The 18,603-nt window shown below is 52.4% G+C and overlaps 1 protein-coding gene across 1 annotated transcript in view; it reads right to left on the bottom strand.

Annotated features, from left to right (window-relative positions):
- Nucleotides 1-6,916: 6,916 nt before the first annotated feature.
- LOC141580517 (uncharacterized) overlaps nt 6,917-18,603 on the bottom strand; it is a 52,194-nt gene continuing 40,507 nt past the window's right edge. The window contains exons 3-4 of the mRNA XM_074381580.1: nt 9,546-9,579; nt 6,917-9,296 (exon numbers count right to left, since the gene is read on the bottom strand). Coding sequence (XP_074237681.1) covers nt 8,962-9,296; nt 9,546-9,579 — 369 coding nt within the window. The 3' untranslated portion in view covers nt 6,917-8,961. The remainder of the gene's footprint in view (nt 9,297-9,545; nt 9,580-18,603) is intronic.

Raw genomic sequence — 18,603 nt, 5'->3', positions numbered from 1 at the left:
AGGTAGCTGCTTAGTTTTCCTCCGAGTTTTGTTTTGAGTCATTTGAACCTATATAAAAGTTAATGTGGGACAGTGAACATTGATCAATTGTTAATGTCTTTCCATATTTCTCATCTATGTTACATAAATTTGTATTATCATACATTTTTTTCTGTATCATTAAGAATTAATATAGAGATGTTTCTGAACATGTCAACTTTTTACTCTGAAATACTTCACCTCTTTCCTGAAACAAGGATATTTTCTGATTTAACACAATAATTACAGCATTCAGGAAACTGAACATTGAAGTAATACCTTCATTTAATATATAGCCCATATAAAATTTCCCAGCTTTCCCAATAACGTTCTTTCAAAAAACTGTTTTGTTTTGTTTTAAATCTGGGATGCAGGCCAAGATCCACAGTGTGCATAATTGCCATGTCTTTTTAATTTTCTTAATGTAGAACAGAGGTCTACAAACTTTTACTGTAAAGTGAAAGGTAGAGGAAGCAGGCCTTATGATCGCTGTTACAGCTACTCAGAATTGACATTGTAACACAAAAGCAGCTCTAGAGGACATGTAAGTGAATAGGCACGGCTGCGTTACAATAAAACTTTATTTACAAAATCAGGTTGTGGGCCACATTTGACCCAAAATCCAGCTCCTGATCTTGAACATTCTTCCACACGCTACCTTTCCTTAACCAATGTTTTAATTTTTTATTTTATAACTTTTTTTGATACATAGTTTCTCTGTTACCCAGGCAGGAGTACAGTGATGCAATCTTGACTCACTGCAACCTCCGCCCACTGGGTTCAAACAATTCTACTGCCCCAGCCTCCTGAGTAGCTGGGATAACAGGCATACACTACCACACCTGGCTAAATTTTGCGTTTTTAGTAGAGATGGGGTTTCACCATGGTGGCCAGGCTTGGTCTCAAACTTGTGACCTCAAGTGATCCACCCACCTTGGGCTCCCAAAGTGCTGGAATTACAGGCATGAGCCACTGTGTCCAGCACTCCCCCAACATTTTAGTATACAATTTTTCAGACACTAATAAATGGAAGTAATTTCACAGTTGAACACCCGCATACCTAGATTTTCCTGTTTACATTTTATTTTGCATAATCACATAGCTCTCCATCCATCTTAGTTTTGGATACATTTCAAAGTAAGTTGCAGATATCAATATGATTTCCCCTAAACATTTTACTATCATTAACCACCTTCAAAAAAAAATCCCAAACGGATGCAGTGGCTCACACTTGTACCAACACTTTGGGAGTCTGAGATGGGAGAACTGTTCAACTTCAGGAGTTCAAGACCAGCCTGGGCAACCTAGGGAGACCCTGTCTCTACAAAAAACGAAAAAATTAGCCACACATGGCAGTGCCTACTTGTAGTCTCAGCTACCCGGGAGGCTGAGGTATGGGAGAATTGCTTGAGCCCAGGAGGTGGAGGCTACGAGCTGTGTTCACACCACTGCACACTCCAGGCTGGATGACAGACCCGACCCTGTCCCTGTCTAAAAAAAAGAAAAAACTGCATTGACAATTTTGAAGTGTCAGGAAGTTATTTTGCAAAACATTCTCCTAATGTGGATTTGTCAGATTGTTTGCTGAAGACAAGATTCAGATTGAGCATTTTTGACAGGGATATCACTAATGTAATGACACATCTCTGGTGAGCTTATTAAAAGTACCAGTTCTTGGCTAGATGTGGTGGCTCAAGCCTGTAATCCCAGCACTTTGGGAGCCTGAGGTGGGCAGAGCAACTGAGGTAAAAAGTTCGAGACTAGCCTGGCCAACATGGCAAAACCCCCATCTCTACTAAAAATACCAAAATTAGTCGTGCATGGTGGCACATGTTGTAATCTTAGCTACTCGAGAGGCTGAGGCAGAAGAATCACTTGAACCTGGGAGGTGGAGGTTGCACTGAGCCGAGATAGTGCCACTGCTCTCCAGCCTGGGTGACAGAGTGAGACTCCATCTCAAAAAAAAAAAAAAAAAAAAAAAAAAAAAGTACTAGCTCTTGAACCTCTTCTCAGAGACTCCGCTTTTGTAGGTTTTAAGTGGGAGCCCAGAACATATTTTTAGTGTTGCCCCTAGCGAACCTGCTGTTCAGCCAACCTCGAAGTTAGCACATTATTTCATACAATGTTGAAAGCAACCCATAATAAAATAGATGTCCTTATCCCTGGTTTTGAATTAGAAGGCTGAGGCTCAGGTGGTTAAGGAACTAGCTGGAGATCACTCACTTCTCTGTGGTGCATCCACACTTGGAGCTCTGTGTGTTTGATGTTGACACAAGCCCAAGCATTGTCCTTTCTGCTAGACTGTCCCCTGCTGTCTGCCACAGTACTGCAACTAGAGTTCTTGCCTGCTAGTGCCAAGCTGGTAGATATTTTCAAGTCAGTGTTCTAGCAGGGAGGGCCTGAGAATATAGTTGCTATGGCCACATTTGATGGCCTAAACTGAGGCTCCAAACCCTTACTTCGCCAAAGTTCCTCCAGCCCAGGAATCTGTGGGTCTCTTGGGCCTGGGGCTTCAGGAGGCAGAGTTCACGGCTTAAAGCCAGCATCTGCTTAAATGTTCCATCAGAGCCCTGATGAGATTTGTGTGTGTGTGTGTGTGTGTGTTTTCCTGATTCAGCTACACTACTCCAAGGGTGAGGTTCAGAGCATGTTTGCCTTGGGCATGGAGGAGCATCGTTTTCGCATCAGCACCCATCTGGTAGCTGCTGAGGCCAGTCTCACCAACTTCATGAAGCTGGAACATTCCTTCCTGCAGGTGTGTGGAGGACAGCTCAGGCCAAGGGCATGCTGTGGTGGTGGTGGGGGGCTTCTGGGACAGCCCTTGGAAAAAATTGTCCTAATGTCATGATTCCTGGGAAGAGGGGCACGCAAGGCTGTGAAATGGACAAAATTTGCTGGAGTAGATTATCAGCTGGTGTCTTTATCCATCCCTTCTTCCTTTGGCATGATTTATTGAACATCTACTAGGTGCCAGGCACTATTTCAGAAGGTGGGGTGTGGCCTAAAATGGAACTGATCAATCCTTCCTCTCATTGTGTACTGTAGTGGGGGAGATTAACTACCCAAAATGACACAAATAGACAGTAGTAAGATCTGGAGAAAATGTACGGAAGTGACTGAGTGAACAGGGAGTGTATTTAGATTAGGTGGCCAGGGAAGGCTCCACTGAGGAGGTGGTGCTTGAGCTAGCCTTGGATGATAAGTGCAGCCATTTAAAAATCTATGGGAAGGCCAGGCATGGTGGTTCATGCCTGTAATGCCAGCATTTTGGGAGGCTGAGGTGGGTGGATCACCTGAGGTCAGGAGTTCAAGACCAGCCTGACCAATATAGAGAAACCCCATCCGTATTAAAAAAAAATATATATATATATATACACACATATGTATATATACATATATATACGTATATATATGTATATATATACATATATGTGTATATATGTATATATATACATATATGTGTATATATGTATATATATACATATATGTGTATATATGTATATATATACATATATGTATATATATGTATATATATACACATATATATATAATTGCTCTTGTGTATTATATATATACACATATATATTTTTTATATATATATATATAATTAGCCAGGAACAGGCATCCCTGGAAGGGGCTGTCATTCGTGGTCTGTGCAGCCATGCAGACTGTCAGTTTCTGTGTGAGAAAGCCCCCTGGGCACAGAGAAGAGCCCAATCCCAGGCCCACCAGGTGCAGAGACACAGCGCAGACCCCAGCCTGGGGGCACGGCTTGCCAGGAGGCTTGATGGAATCCTCTCAAGTGTCACATTTGCCACTTGTGTGCCCTGGAAGGCAGAGGAAATGAGCAGGTCCTCAACAGGCCAAGGCAGTGTGCATGTGTGTATGCCTGTGTATGTGTGCACGTATGTGTGCATGTGTATGCCTGTGTGCATGGGTGTGTATATATGCACATGCACGCATGTGTTTGTGTATTTGTGCCACCCTTGGTGAGCCTCACAGCTTGCAGCCCCACACTGTGGTCACCGTGTTGCACGTGGTGGGTCAGCGGGTGGCAGGGAAGAGGCTTCCAGCCCTGCATGTGGTCAGCCTCCCCAGAATTAGTGACTGGGTGATGCCCCAAGAACTAGCCAGTGTCTCTGGGCACAGCTCCCTGCAGCCCATCTGAACAGGTGGGTGCCCTTTGTACAGAGCTCAGAGCTTACCTCAGCACAAAGAGCCCCCAGGCAGCCTCCTGCTGTAGGGGTCTGGGAAAGCAGGACTGTGCAGGGGCCTCAGGAGGCGGGGGTCAAGTGATGCAGGAGGTCAGGGCAGCTTGACTCACCTGGGGGACAAAGAAAATCTAGGGTGTGCTGACTGTTGCGAAGACTCAGCTATGGGGTGCCACCTGTCATACCCCGAGATGGAAGGAAAGCATAGAACTGGGTGGCATGGGGACGTGGGGAATCTGAGAGGCTGCAGGTCACCCTTGCATGTGAGACCCCCAAGAGCAATGCAGGTTGTTGGAGGTTGAGGTTGCTCCCATTAGATCTTGATTCAAGATGGTAAAAACCTGCTCTGAAACTCAGAGGCATCAAGCAAGCATTGGTCCTTGCTCACAAGGCTGTGGGTTACCTGGGCAGCTTTTCTGTTTTTCCACCTGTTCAAGGTCTGTAGGGTGAGCAGGCGGCTCTGCTGGCCTTGGCTGGGCTCTCTGACCTGCTCGGGGGCTGGCTGTCAGCTTTGCTCGAACATCTTGAGCTGAAACCAGGCTCCCTCCAATCCTGGGTGGCACCTGCCCAAAGGCGAGCAGGGTTGGTTCTCATGTGGCTGGGAAGGGGTTCAAGGGAGGAAGTGTGGTGAGGCCTCTTAAGGCCTGGGCTTAGAACTGGCGCTCGCTTGGTCACTTCACCAAATTCTATTAGAATATCACGAGGCCAGCCCAGGTCTGAGGGCTGGGGAGGCAGATGTCACCTCCTGGAGAAGCCTTGAAGTCTCATTGTAATGGGTATTCCCATAGGGACAGTGCAGGGTGTCAAGTGGTAATGGTGACAGAGTGAGCACATAGCTTCAAAATTTTGTGAAAATTATCTGGGTGTGTGGCCCCGAGTGGACACCTGCCTGAGCTGGCAGCGGTGGCAGCTGAGAGTCCTCTGAACGACACTGGGGCTGGAGCTGCTGACCTCAGCTCACATGGCCTAGCCTTTGTGTGTGTACTCCCCCGCCTAGTGGAGTTCACCCACCTGCTGCCCCTCTCCCTGCCTCGACACTGCAGCCTCCACCTGTCCTCAGAGCATTCGAGAAGCAGCCACCGGGAGGGCCTGGTTGTCAGCTGGGATGGCAGGAACCAGGTAGGTGTCAGGGCTGAACTCCACCCTGCAGGCTGAGCAGGGTCCTTGGGGCCCTCCCCTGCTGGAGGAATTTTACCTGGGGCTGAGAAGGCTGCACCATGTCCCAGTCTCACTAGAAGGGCAGCAGGAGACCTGGGTCTTTACAACACCTTGACAGGCACGGCAGTGACGGTGGCTGACAGGCCCTGAATACTTATCCCATGATAGGTGCTGTGGGTCAACCCACACCTCAGCCTCCAATCTGCTCAGTGCTATTAATAGCCCCGTGTTCAGATGATGAAATTGAAGGACTTAGAGATGGTGTGACCTGCCTGGAGCCACAGAGCTAGGGAAGACAGTGGAAGAGGAGGGCGACCTCCAGTTTCATCTGTCATGTGTTCATCCAATCCTCTCCAAGCCTCGATGTCCTCCTCTGAGAAACGGGCTGAGCTCTCCCAGGGCCTTGCACAGGGCTCGGTTTGTGCTCAATGCCATCTGTCCCTGCAGCCTTGACCTTGATGGAGACGGTGGTCTGTGCAGGTGGGAAAGAGGTGCAGCCTGTCTGGGTAAGGCTCCTGGCTGAGTCTGTCCCCCTCCCCAGGTGCTGGTCTCTTTCTCCCTATGGCTGGGGAAGAGTAAGCTGGCTGCCCGCCTGGCCCTGGCTCACCCATTCAATGTCTCCTGGTGGCAAGCTGAGGCCAGTGGCCTTGCTGAGAACAGAGGTGGCAGGCTGAGCCGGCAGGTGAGCAAGGATGTCCTGGGCGCCCTTGGCGGGGGCAGGAGCCAGGAGCCAGGAGCTATGTGGCTGAGCCTGGGGGCGCTGGGCACCTCAGGTAGGAGGAGACTGTGTTCATCGGTGACAAGGACTTCTCCAGAATCACAGCTCCCTGAAGCCTGGGATCTCCAGGGTCCTTCATTCAGTTGTTGCTTTATCAGTACCTCATTAAGCACCTACTGTATACCATGCAGTGTTTGCAGACAGCTCACATTTTAACATGGGAAACAGGTCTGGTTGTCTCCAATTCATTTATAGTTGCCTGTTTAGAGGTAGCTTTGGGGACTGAGTGAGCAGCTGGGCACCCCATCTGGCTAGGTGGCCTCTGGCGTCTCCCATCGCCTCTCTGAGTCTTTGGTTTTTCCATCTATGAAAGGGAGGACAATATGCCAGTTGTGTGCAGGCAGAAGGTGCTCTCCAGAATTCAAGCCAAGGAATGAATTTAAAAATCAGAAGGTGTGGTAAGCACCATAAAGCAGTAAAGATGGGCTGGGCGCACTGGCTCACGCCTGTAATCCAAGGACTTTGGGAGGTCGAGACAGGTGAATCACTTGAGGTCAGGAGTTTGAGACCAGCCTGGCCAACATGGCAAAACCCTGTCTACTAAAAATACAAAAGATTAGCTGGGCATGGTGGTGCACACCTGCAATCACAGCTACTTGGGAGGCTGAGGCAGGAAAATCGCTTGAGCCCTGGAGGCAGAGGTTGCAGCGAGCCAAGATCGTGCCATTGTATTCCAACATGGGAGACAGTGAGACTCCATCTTGGAGGAAAAAAAAAAAAAAAAAAAAAAAAAAAAAAAGAGTACATAAGATTGAGAGTAACTGGGCAGGTGGGTGTGGGAGCTACTGTAGGCGGGTGGTCAGTAAGGGCCTCATGGGGGAGGCAGCACTGAGATGGGAAGGACCAGGCTTGCGAAAAGCTGCAGAAGCAGCACTGCAGGAGGCAGGAAAAGCATGTGCAAAGGCCTCTGTGGTGGGAAGGAGCCTGGTGCTTCGGGGAGAGCTGGAAGGGGAATAAGACAGGGGCGGATGACCAGGAGATGAGGTCAGATGGGCAGGGACAGATCCTGCTGGGCCTGGAGGCCCGCGATTGCTTTCTGCTTTTGGAAATGCTGAGTCTGGGTGTTGGGGATGAGGCGTTTTTTCAATCTAGATGCTTTCACTCTGCAGCCTGGGAACAGCTCTGGGCTCTTCCAGAGATGAGGGGCTGGGCAATCTCTTCACCCTCCATCCTAATTCCTCTACAGGGATATTGCAAGGGGGCGGTGTCAGCTTCTCCATCCTCCCTAGCCTCTCATTTCCCAAGAGAGATGGAATCTGGGGGTGCCATTAGCCTTTCTCCCCCGAGTCTCCCCCTTAACCCCACCACTGCCCTCCCATCTCAACACAGGTACAGTTCACCTGGAACAGAAGACAGCCTGCGACTCTGCAGCTCGCCTGGGCTGACAGGTTCTCAGCACACAGCACTGCCTGGGATGGCTGCCTGGCTGCCTCCCTGGGACAGGTATGTGGGGTCTGGCCGCTGTGCCCAGTGTGGGGCTCCCTTTGCTCCAGGCTTCTCGGCTGCCCCGCCTCCCAGGTCATGTCTCCTATTCTCTTCCCTATCTGCTCCAGGAAACTTAGGGGCCTGTAGCCCCTCCAGGCCTGCAGGGCCATAACACAGAACCCAGGAGTGTTCATTAAACAGCTCTACCTATCCTGGGGCCAACAGCACATGCAGTAGAACCTGACATACAAGGTGAGGCCTGGGGAGCAGTGTCTAGGCAGGGAACCCCCACACGGCTCCACATGCTGCAGGAGTGCCCCACTCTGGGACTGTGTGGTCTTGAGTTCCAGGGCTTGTGGGACCCTGGGCAACTCACTTCCCTGCTGTGCACCTTGGTTTTCTCACCTGTGAAATGGGCACAATACTTCCTTCCTACCTGGGATGTGGTGAGGGCTCTGGAAGACAAGGAAAGCATGTGTTTCTAACATGAGATGCTGGAAACAGATGGGGAAGGAGGTGGGTGTCAGTGGGCTTCTCAGGAGAGGGCAGAGGGAGATCGGGAGCTCAGGTTCATGGAGGCATCATCAGGGACCAGGTCTCCACCAGCATCACTACCTAATGGGCTCCTCATGGGGCCGAGCACTGTTCTGCAGAGCCTCGGGCAGGAACCCGCCCATGGAGAACTGGGGAGAACTGGCCCTGGAAGCCCCCTCCTCTTCTGGGCCTCGAATCTGGGTTCCTGGGGCTCTGAGGCCCATCCCCCTAAGTGCTCACAGCAGAAATCCTGCCATGGTCAGGGTGCAGTGGCTCACGCCTGCAATCCCACCACTTTGGGAGGCTGAGGCAGGGAATCACTTGAAGTCAGGAGTTTGAGACCAGCCTGGCCAACATGGTGAAACGCTGTCTCTACTAAGAATACAAAAATTTTTAGCTGGGCGTGGTGATGTACACCTGTAGCCTCGGCTATCTGGGAGAATCACTTGCACCTGGGAGGTGGAGGTTGCAGTGAGCTGAGATTATGCCACTGCATTCCAGCTTGGGCTACAGAGCAAGACTCTGTCTCAAAAAAAAAAAAAAAAAAAAAAAAAAAAAAAAAAAGAAAGAAAGAAAATACTGCACCAGAGTGTTAAGGGAGTGCTGTGGCTGATGAGGGCTCTGACGGTGGATTCCTGGGACACGTTCTTGCTAGGTGAGGGTCTCCACCTGCAGCTGGCCATGGGCATTCTCTTACACGATGAGCCCCTGACACATGGGATCTCTCATTCCAGAGGCATCGGCCATCTTAGCCAGGCAAGATCATCATGGAGGCCATGTTGGAGCACATCCTCAGGGCCTCTTGTGCCCGGCACAGCTTCTGGGGAGACGTACAGACTACGCACACTGGCTGCAGCACTCCCTCCACCTGGGGGCCTGTGATCTGCGCAGGGTGAGTTTGCCCAGGGCAAGGGGGCAGCTGGAGGACCAGGGACCCATGGTGATGGGGCAGTACAGACGGTGGTGCCCGCAGAAGGCAGGGGTGTGAGCGAGGCAGCCAGACACCAGCATGGTGGCTCTGCCATTTGCCTGCTGGGTGACTGGGCAGGGCAAATCTCCTCTCTGAGCTTCCAGTGTTTCATCTGAGGAATGGAAGCAGCAGCAGGTTCCAGGATGTAGGGTGATGGTGAGAGTTAAGAGAGATGTAATGCAGGAATGCTCAGCCTTGGTGCCTGGCAAAGAAGTTAGCATTGCTGTTGTCACGATTGCCTCAGAAGAGAGGTGTTGGTACCCCTTTTCCTCAACCCCTTTCCCCTCCTGTGGTTGGTAGCGGGTTCATTGGTTCTTTTATCCACCCACCCATCCATGCATTCACCCATCCTTCCTTCCTCCTTCCCATCTTTCATCCATCTCCCTATTTCTGCCCTCCCACCCTTGCATCTCTCCATCCCTCCACCATCCATCTATCATCATCCACCTACCATCCATCCATGCATCCACAGGATCCACACTCTTCTGTAAAGGGACACAGTAAATATTTTAGGCTTTATGAACCATCCAGTCTCTGTTTCAACTACCAACTCCACCACTGTCTTGTGAAAGCAGCTATGGATGATATATAAGTGAATGCATATGGCTGTATTCCAGTAAAAGTATTTGTAAGAGTTGGTAGTGAGCCAGATTCAGCGCTGAACCATCGTTTCCCACCCCTTATCTATTCCTCTGTTCATTCAGAAAACATGTATGTGTTTTACCTATACCAGGCTGTGCTCTAGGTTCAGGGACTGGGTAGTGAAAGAGACAGCCCAGATGCCGGCCTCCTGGGTGGTACATTCCAGTGGGGCCAGGAAGATACAGCAAACTAGAGCTGTTTGGTCTGTGGTCAGGGCGTGGTAAATGCTGTGCAGGGAGGAAGGAGGGAGAGGGGGCAGGGTGTTGGAAAAGGGGCCTCACTGGTGAGGGTGAGCCCTGCAGAGGGCAAGTGCCTGAGGCAGGACTTTGTCTTGAGGACCATGGGGCAGCCCTTATGGAGGGAGCGAGGGAGGTAAGGTTGGGAAGACAAAACAGTCCACAGGCCATGCCAGAGCCTGGCTTCTCTTAAGTGCAAGGGATAATGTCTGATTTGCTTTTTTTTTTTTTTTTTTCCTGAGACAAATAGTTTCGCTCTGTAACCCAGGCTGTAGTGCAGTGGTGCAATCTCAGCTCACTGCAACCTCCGCCTCCCAGGTTCAAGGAATTTTCCTGCCTCAGCCTCCTGAGTGGCTGGGATTATAAGCGAGCGCCACCATGCCCGGCTAATTTTTGGTCAGGCTGGTCTTGAACTGACCTCGTGATCCACCCACCTCGGCCTCCCAAAGTGCTGGGATTACAGGTGTAAGCCACCGAACCCGGCCCTGATTTGTGTTTCTTAGAGGTTAGCTGGGGCAGGGGCAGGTGTGGAGGCTGGGAGGTGACAGCTGCTGTGATATTCCAGGTGCAGGGGATGGTGAGAAGCAGCTCTTACCGCCCTCCCCCTCGCCCCCCGACCGTGTCTGCCTGACACCCAGACTCTTTCATCCTAGGCCCTCTTGATCTCCGGGGAGCACATCCTGGGCCAGGGTGGGCTCCTGCTGCATTCCCACTGGGCCTCGCCCCAGCCCCAGACCACGGCCTGCACCTCAGCCTGACCCTCCAAAACCACAGCAGCTCTCATTTGCCTGAATTCTCCAGGGAGCTGGAGGTGGGCGGCCAGGACCAGGCTGATAGTCCCTGGGCAAGATGCCCGGACTTCCTTCCCGTTCCTCCCTGGCCAGCAGGTCCTCACTGCCTGCGCATCCTCGCCATCTAGTGGCCACCTGAGGAACTGCAGATGAGCACCCTGGATGGGGCCAGAGCATCACTCTGGGTGCAGGGAACACCTGCTGAACCCCAGGCTAGGCTTGGCGCCAAGACAAATCAGCTCCTCTACCGGCCCAACACCCAGCCCTTCCTATAACGGAGGTAGTAGCTGAGCTGCCTAAGTTTGAATCTGAGCCCAGCTGCCTCCTGGCACCTGAGTTTCCTCCCCTGTAAAATGGTCATAATTGCACTGGCCCTATCTCCAGTGGGGTTAATATTGAAAAGATCACATACGTTCATAGGCATAGATTGCTTAGAGCAGTGCCTGATGGAAAACTGCCACTATGTAAGTATTTGCTGTCATTAGCCATTATTGGCCCCATCTCCTCCCCTTCCTGCCTCCCAGCAGCCCTGCGAAAAGGCAGAGTTTGCCTCCAATGCCTACTCTGCCCTGACCTGGCCAGGTGATCCCAGCAAGGAACATCTTTGAACATGTTTCCTCATCTTGGATCAGGTATTTCATAGGGTGGTTTTTGAGGATCAGGATAGCAGTTCCCACTGCCTGCATAGCCAAGGCAAGTGACACAGCAGGTGCTCTCAGTGTTTCCATTGGCCTCCTCTGTCTCCCTGGCTGGGTGAACTTGACCTTGTGACTTCCTTTGCTGAGCCTGTCTTCCCCACTGTCGAATAAGAACATCTAACATCTCCCTTGCAGAATTCTTAGGAGGAAAACAGACATTTGTACATCTGCACATAGTAGGTGCTTGTGAGAAGGGAATTCCCTCCCTTCCTGGCATCTGGAGCTGGATGAGGATGGCATTTGTGGCTTGATAGTCCAGCAGCTGTGGCCATTTCAAAGGAGCTTCTCCTTCCAAGCTTCTTGTTCTCTGGGACTGATGGTCACTTCCCGTTTCCCACCCAGGCTCCTGGCTGCTCCCAGATCTGTAAGCCCCATGCCCGATGGAACCAGATGCCTGGGAATGAGCCTGTGGTGGACACTCAGCAAGTGACTGGTCTTGCTTCCGTGTCCCAGATTTATTTGGGACAGCTGTTCCGGTACCTCCTCATTGGCTCCATTCTGGGATCTGTGGAGTGGTCAGAGGCTTTCTCAGCCTTTGTTCCTCACCACAACCCAGTGAGCCCAGGAAAGATGAGGGACAGATTCAGGGAGGTCAGGCACTCTCCCAGGCTGCACAGAGGCATGTGGGGCCCTCACTCTTCAGTGATAGCCAGCAGGGCTGAGGCCGACTCTGTGTGGTCTGCAGACTGTCCCCTGCCCCCACCTGCCTGGCAGGATCACATTGTGCTCTGTGAAATTCCACAGGAGTCTTAGGCTGTACCTTCTTACCAACTTGGATCTCCTCAGAGATCAGTTGTGCTTCTGCACGTTTAGCAAGCACGCTGCATTAAGTTCCAAGAGCTACTGTACTAAATTGCCACCAACTAGAGGGCTTAATGCAACACACGTTTGATATCACAGTTCTAGAGACCAGAAGTCCAATATCAAGTTGTCAGCAGGGCCACATTGCCTCTGAAAGTCCTAGGGAGGATCCTTCTCTACCACCTCTAGCTTCTGGTCGCTGCCGGCAATGCTTGGCTATGGTGGCATTGTACCAGTCTCTGGCTGTCCCACGTGGTGGCCTTCTGGGAACAGCATTCATTGGGTGTGTGGCCTACCTTCATCCACTGTGGCCCCATCTTAACTTGACATTTGCAAAAAAATCTATTTCTAAATAACACCACATTCACGGGTATGGGGGTTCACTTCAACATATGTGAGGAACCAAATTCAACCCATAACAGACACGTGTACACGTACACACACACACACACTTTTAAGTCCTTCTAAGTTTTGTGAACCATTGTTCTGTATGTTTTACAGACCTTGGAGCTGAGGCCCAGAGAGGGTGCCGCCCTTACTGAAGGGTGCACAGCTTCTTAGCTGCAGTGTCTGGAGTAGAATACGGGGTAGCTGAGGCTCCTTCCCCCGCAGGGCCTCCTGCAGGCTTGTGTTCTCTTGGGACCTCTGAGCCTCTCCCCAACCCCATTCTAGACACCTGTCTTGGTCCTGTTCCCTGCCATGCCCCAAGGATAGGCGCCTGCAGGGATTTACGTAAACTGTTCAGTGCCTGGGGTGTTATGCCAGGTGTTACCTGCATCTCCTTTAACTTGCTTAGACCTTTGCAGCGGTTCCTATGCGAACTCAGAAAGCCTGGGCTGTTGGCAGAAACACTGGGGAACTGCAAATGTTAGTAACACAAATGCCCGGGGTGCCCCCTCAAACCAATTAAATCAGAGTATCTGGGTGGGGCCTGGGAAGCCACCTCTAAGTTGGCCTGTGAAGGCTGCTGCTTGGTTGGTGGGCTCCTAGATGGTTTTTTTCTTATTTTTTATTTTTGGAGAAAGAGTCTCACTCTGTCACCCAGGCTGAAGTGCAGTGGTGCCATCTTGGCTCACTGCAACCTCTGCCTCCCAGTTCAAGTGATTTTTCTGCCTCAGTCTCTCAAGTAGCTACAACTACAGGTGTGTGCCACTACACCTGGCTAATTTTTTGTATTTTTAGTAGAGACAGCGTTTTACCGGGTTAGACAGGATGGTCTCGAGCTCCTGACCTCGTGATCCATGATCCACCTCCCTGGGCCCCCCACAGTGCTGAGATTACAGGCGTGAGTCACCGTGCCTGGCCTAGATGGATATTTAAAAAATTGTTTAAATCTATTTGCTAAGGGACTGGCTAATTTTTGTGTTTTTGGTAGAGGCGGGGTTTTGCCATGTTGCCCAGGCTGGTCTCAAACTTGTGGGCTCAAGTGATTTGCTCACCTTAGCCTTCTAAAGTGTTGGGATTACAGGAATGAGCCACTGTGCCGGGCCCTGAGTATTCTCATAGGTGCTTTCTGTCATGAGGCACTGGGAGCCTTTCGGGAGGGATGTGGCACAGAGAACCTGGTGCCCTGGAGATTGGGTGTGGTTATTGTGCCTTCCCTTTGTTTCCTACAGGCCTGACTGCAGCCTCCTCAGCCAGCCTCTTCCTAAGCCTGGGGCTGGCAGGAGACAGAGACCAGGGACAGACTCCACTCAGGACTTTGCCCTCCCGCTCCCAGCTTCGCGGCTCTGAAGCTCAGCAGGTTGGTCTACTGGGATGTGTCTCCACCTCAGATTCTAGCAGCCCAGTCCAGTTGGAGGGAAATGTGGACAACAGGGAGCAGAAAGTGAGGCTGTCCATGTCCAGGGCTCCAAGCTGTCTCCAGGCTTGTGTGTCCCAGGAGGAAAGTGAGAGGTAGCTGGGTCCCAGCTCGGCTCACTGGGTCATGGCCCCCATTGGCTCAAGAAAGGGTCTGGGCATTAAGATTTCAGAAGTCAGGACTGGGCCCAGGGGCTCACACCTATAATCCCAGCACTTTGGGAGGCCAAGACAGGAGGATCGCTTCAGCTCAGGGGTTCGAGACCAGCCTTGGCAACATAGTAAGACTCCCATCTCTACTTAAAGCCTGGTGAGGTGGTGTACTCCTGTGTCCCAGCTGCGATGGTGCCACTGCACTCCCGTCTCAGTGACAGTGAGACCCTGTCTCAAAAAAAGGCTCAGGAAACCCTGTCAGGACTGCATGGCATCCCTCACTGATAGCCGTGTCAGGTGAGGCTGCTGGGAAGGGTACAGAAGTGGGGGCTTCAGGTGGCTCAGTGGGTTGGTTGAGGTGGCGCAGCTCCAGGTTCTCAAGTCCTAGGGCAGGCGTCCCCAAACTACGGCCCACGGGCCGCATGCGGCCCCCTGAGGCCATTTATCCGGCCCCCTCGCCACACTTCAGGAAGGGGCACCTCTTTCATTGGTGGTCAGTGAGAGGAACACAGTATGTGGCGGCCCTCCAACGGTCTGAGGGACAGTGAACTGGCCCCATGTAAAAAGTTTGGGGACGCCTGTCCTAGGGCTTTGAGGCTTGGCCTGAGGCAGTAGGGAGCTACGGAAAGCGGTGGAGGAGGAGGCTGCTGGAAACGTAAGCGTGCCCCAGCAGGTCCCCTTCTGGCTCCAGGGGGCCGAGAAGAGAGTGTGGTACTGGGGTCATGTGCCCACTGGCAGTCAGCAGAGGTGGAGGTCCTGTTCCAGGATGGCAGGCAGCCCTTCCAGCCCCTGGGACACCTGACCTTGCAGGCTGCCAACCACAGCCTCCTGCTGGCTATGTACGGCAGCCAAGAGTGCCTGCTGGGCCATGTGGAGGTGAGAGGGCCTGGATTGGGACACAGGGAAGGGGTTACCATTCTCTCTGGGCAGAGGCCACAGTGCCAGGAATCCTGAGCCCTTTGGGTCCATCTGTGCCCAGAAACCAGAGCACACAGCCCCAGGGTGAGGCCTGCACCTGCCGCTGGCACCGAGACCTTTTGTCTATTTCATTCCTATGTGGCCCCGAGGGAGTCCCAGCCTCTTCTCTGTCCTAACAGTCCAGGACTGCAGCAGTTGGCTCCCAGGTGCAAGCCTGGCTGGAAAAGAAGGTTCAAGGCTTGGGTGCCTCTGTGAGAAGCTTCCAGCACCTGGTGGGTGGCACAGGGGAGAAGGATTGGGTGGAGAGCTCCCTCTCTAGCCTGGCTTGTAGCCCCCACTTGCCAGGCATCCCACCCCGGGAAGGAGGGTCTGGAGCTCTCTATGCCCTGGACCTCACCCTGATTCTGCCTTGGCTTCCCTACCCAGGTACAGCTGGCATGCACCCTGGATGGCGTGGCAGGCCTCCTCTTTCGGCTGTCCCAGGCAGGGCTGGAGGCCATGCAGGTGAGTGGTTGGGCGGTCACCACCTTGTGGGGCCAGAGCCAGGCCAGGCAGGCACTGACCCAGCACCTGCCTCTTTACCTGGAGCAGCTGCAGGTGGGGCTGGAGCAGCTGTGGAATGAGCTGGAATATGAGTGTGGGAGGGAGGGCTCAATCCTGCACCAAAATCCATGCCCAGTCCAGGGCCCTAAGCCCTCACATTGGCCTCTGGCACTGTTTCAAACAGTGGTGGCCTTGCTTCCCACGGGCCTGCAGCCCAGCTCTGTTGAGACCCCGCCTTACTTCTTACAGACCTATAGCCTTTTTTTTTTTTTTTTTTTTTTTTAACACGGAGTCTTGCTCTGTTGCCCAAATTGGAGTGCTGTGGCACGAATTTGGCTCACTGCAACCTCTGCCTCCTGGGTTCAAGCAATTCTTGTCTCAGCATCCCAAGTAGCTGGAACTACAGGTGAGCGCCACCACGCCCAGCCAATTTTTCTATTTTTAGTAGAGATGGGGTTTCACCATATTGGCCAGGATGGTCTTGATCTCTTGACCTCATGATCTGCCCGCCTCAGCCTCCTAAAGTGGTAGGATTACAGGTGTCATCCACCATGCCTGGCCCAACCTTTTTTTTCTATTGTCTGCCGTCGTCTTCTTACAGGGTCTCCAAGCTAATATCCCTTATGCCTGCTGCCTAGGTTTCTCCAGTCTTCCGCCTGCTTTCTTTTGAGTGGACAGCCTGGTTTCTGTGAAGTTCACTGCTGCACCGTCTCTTTCTGGTTCCATGATGAGCTCTCTGTGGCCGTGTGGTCGTTAAACGCTCACAGCTACTGCCCTCTTGGCAGGACTAAGAACTTCTGGCCTCTCCATCATCCAGGGCTAATGTCCGGCCCAGTGCAGAGCCCCCAAGACCCTGCCCAGCGTCAGGGTGGGTATCCCTCTGACTGGCTGTTGAATGTCACCTCCATATCCTCTCTGCTGTGCCAGAGTCCCATGGCCACCCACACGGCAGTGAATTTGAAAGAGTGCTCCATGACTCGGCACACTGTGCTGTTCAGAGCTGTCATTGACTACAGAGACAGGAGGCAGGAGTGTTGGTACAGGGAAGGGGGCCGGGGCGGAGTCCAGGGGGAACCAGGGCCAGCACCTAGTGTCCTCTCCCAGTCCCAGCGCCTTCACACAGGATGCACTTGGCTGTCCTAGCACTATGTGACACAGGGTGTCTAGTGGGGCTGCCCCATTGGCAGGTGCTGCTTGGTGCAGACCACACTGTCAGACTTCTAGGAGGCAAGCAGGGGTTCAGCATAAACCACGTTTGTGCAAACAGTTCAGGTGCAGAGAGCCTCCGTATCACTTTCTAGGAGTGGAACCCTTCCTCAATCCAAGTTCCCAGACAAGCTATGAGCAGACCATGCAGAGGCAGTTCGGGTCTGCTGTGACAACTCACCCACAATCTCCAGTGCCTGCTGCTCTATTCCTTTTCCCCCACTCCCCCACCATCTTTACCCAGAAAGAGACCCTGTCTTCTTGAGGCCTGGGCTGGGCCTCTGATCTCCCCAGAGGCCTCATGGTGGGTGTTGGCTGCCAGTTGCAGGGCCCCTGGCCACACTGAAGGACTCCTACCTGGAGGTGATGCTGGGCCCCTGAAGGAGGTGTCATAGGAGCGGACAGAGGAGGCCATGTGGCGGCTGCAGACCTGGGTGCCCAGGATGCCAGGCAACGGGGGTCCCAGGCCCATCAGGGTAGCCCTGGGGGCCATGAAAGGCACCCTGGAGCTGGTGAGTCAGAGCAAGGATGGGGCTGTGGCTGGCAGTTGAAGACGACCGAGACAGCTCTCACTGTCCCCTCCCTCTCCAGGTGGCCCACCAGTGCTGTCCTGGGCTGAGACCACATTCTCACGGGCACAGAAGAGACTCTGCAAACCCCTGCTGGACCTGTATGGCCTCACAGCCAGGTAACACAGGGTTGGGAGTGGCACATCCAGCATTCCTGCCACGTATCAGGTGCAATGTTGAATGCTTCCACATGCTCTGACTCACTGACTCCTCTGACCATCCTGCACAGAGGCTTATTCACTCCCCATTTCACAGAAGAGGAAGTTGGGGTTTCTTCCTCACTCCATAGAGACATCATGAGCACGGTTCCAGTGCAGCCAGGATTTTAGTAGCTGCTGTGGAGGGCGCAGTGGGCAAGGCTGACCCCTGCCTTCAGGAAGCTGTTTTTCTGAGACAGACACAAAGCCCAAGAAATCTGCAGCAGGGTGTGCACAGCTCCCTGCAGAGAGCCTGAGAGTCACCTCTTAAGCAGGCCATTCCACTGTCACATTTCCTTTTGTTTTGTAATCATCTTTTTTTCTTTTTTTGAGATGGAGTCTTGCTGTGTAGCCCAGGCTGGAATGCAGTGGTGTGATCTCAGCTCATTGCAACCTCCGTCTCCTGAGTTCAAACGATTCTCCTGCCTCAGCCTTCCTAGTTGGTGGGACTACAGGTGCGTACACCACTGCACCTGGCTAAGTTTCTGAGTTTTTAGTAGAGGCAGGGTTTTGTCTCTACAGGCTGGTCTCAAACTTCTGATCTTAGGTAATGCATCCCCGCCTTGGCCTTCCAAAGTGTTGGGATTACAGGCATGTGCCACCACTCCCAGCCTGTTTTCTAATCTTTTAAACACACAAATCCCTTCTTTCTTGCAGGCCATGCAGAAGCTGGCCACAGGCTGGGTGTGGCACACTGCTTATCATTTACCACCACTGAGCCATACCTTAGGTGGCAAATGCTAGCGATGGAACATTGGTGAGATGGTGGGGTGGGGATCCTATGGTGTGGCCATGGCCAGCTTTGAGGAGAAGGTACAGTTCAAGCAAGAGCTATGGGGCCAGTATGGCAAGAGAGCTCCAGTTGCAGTCACCACTGCACAGAGGCCTGGGAGAGGGATGTGCCTGGCCTGTTTGTTTTTGAGATGGAGTCTCATTCTCTGTCACCCAGGCTGGA

The sequence above is a fragment of the Saimiri boliviensis genome, chromosome 12 (genome assembly GCF_048565385.1).
Source record: "Saimiri boliviensis isolate mSaiBol1 chromosome 12, mSaiBol1.pri, whole genome shotgun sequence".
NCBI lineage: Eukaryota > Metazoa > Chordata > Mammalia > Primates > Cebidae > Saimiri > Saimiri boliviensis.
Note: the sequence above shows the minus strand (reverse complement) of the source record. Positions and strands in the feature narration are given on the sequence as shown.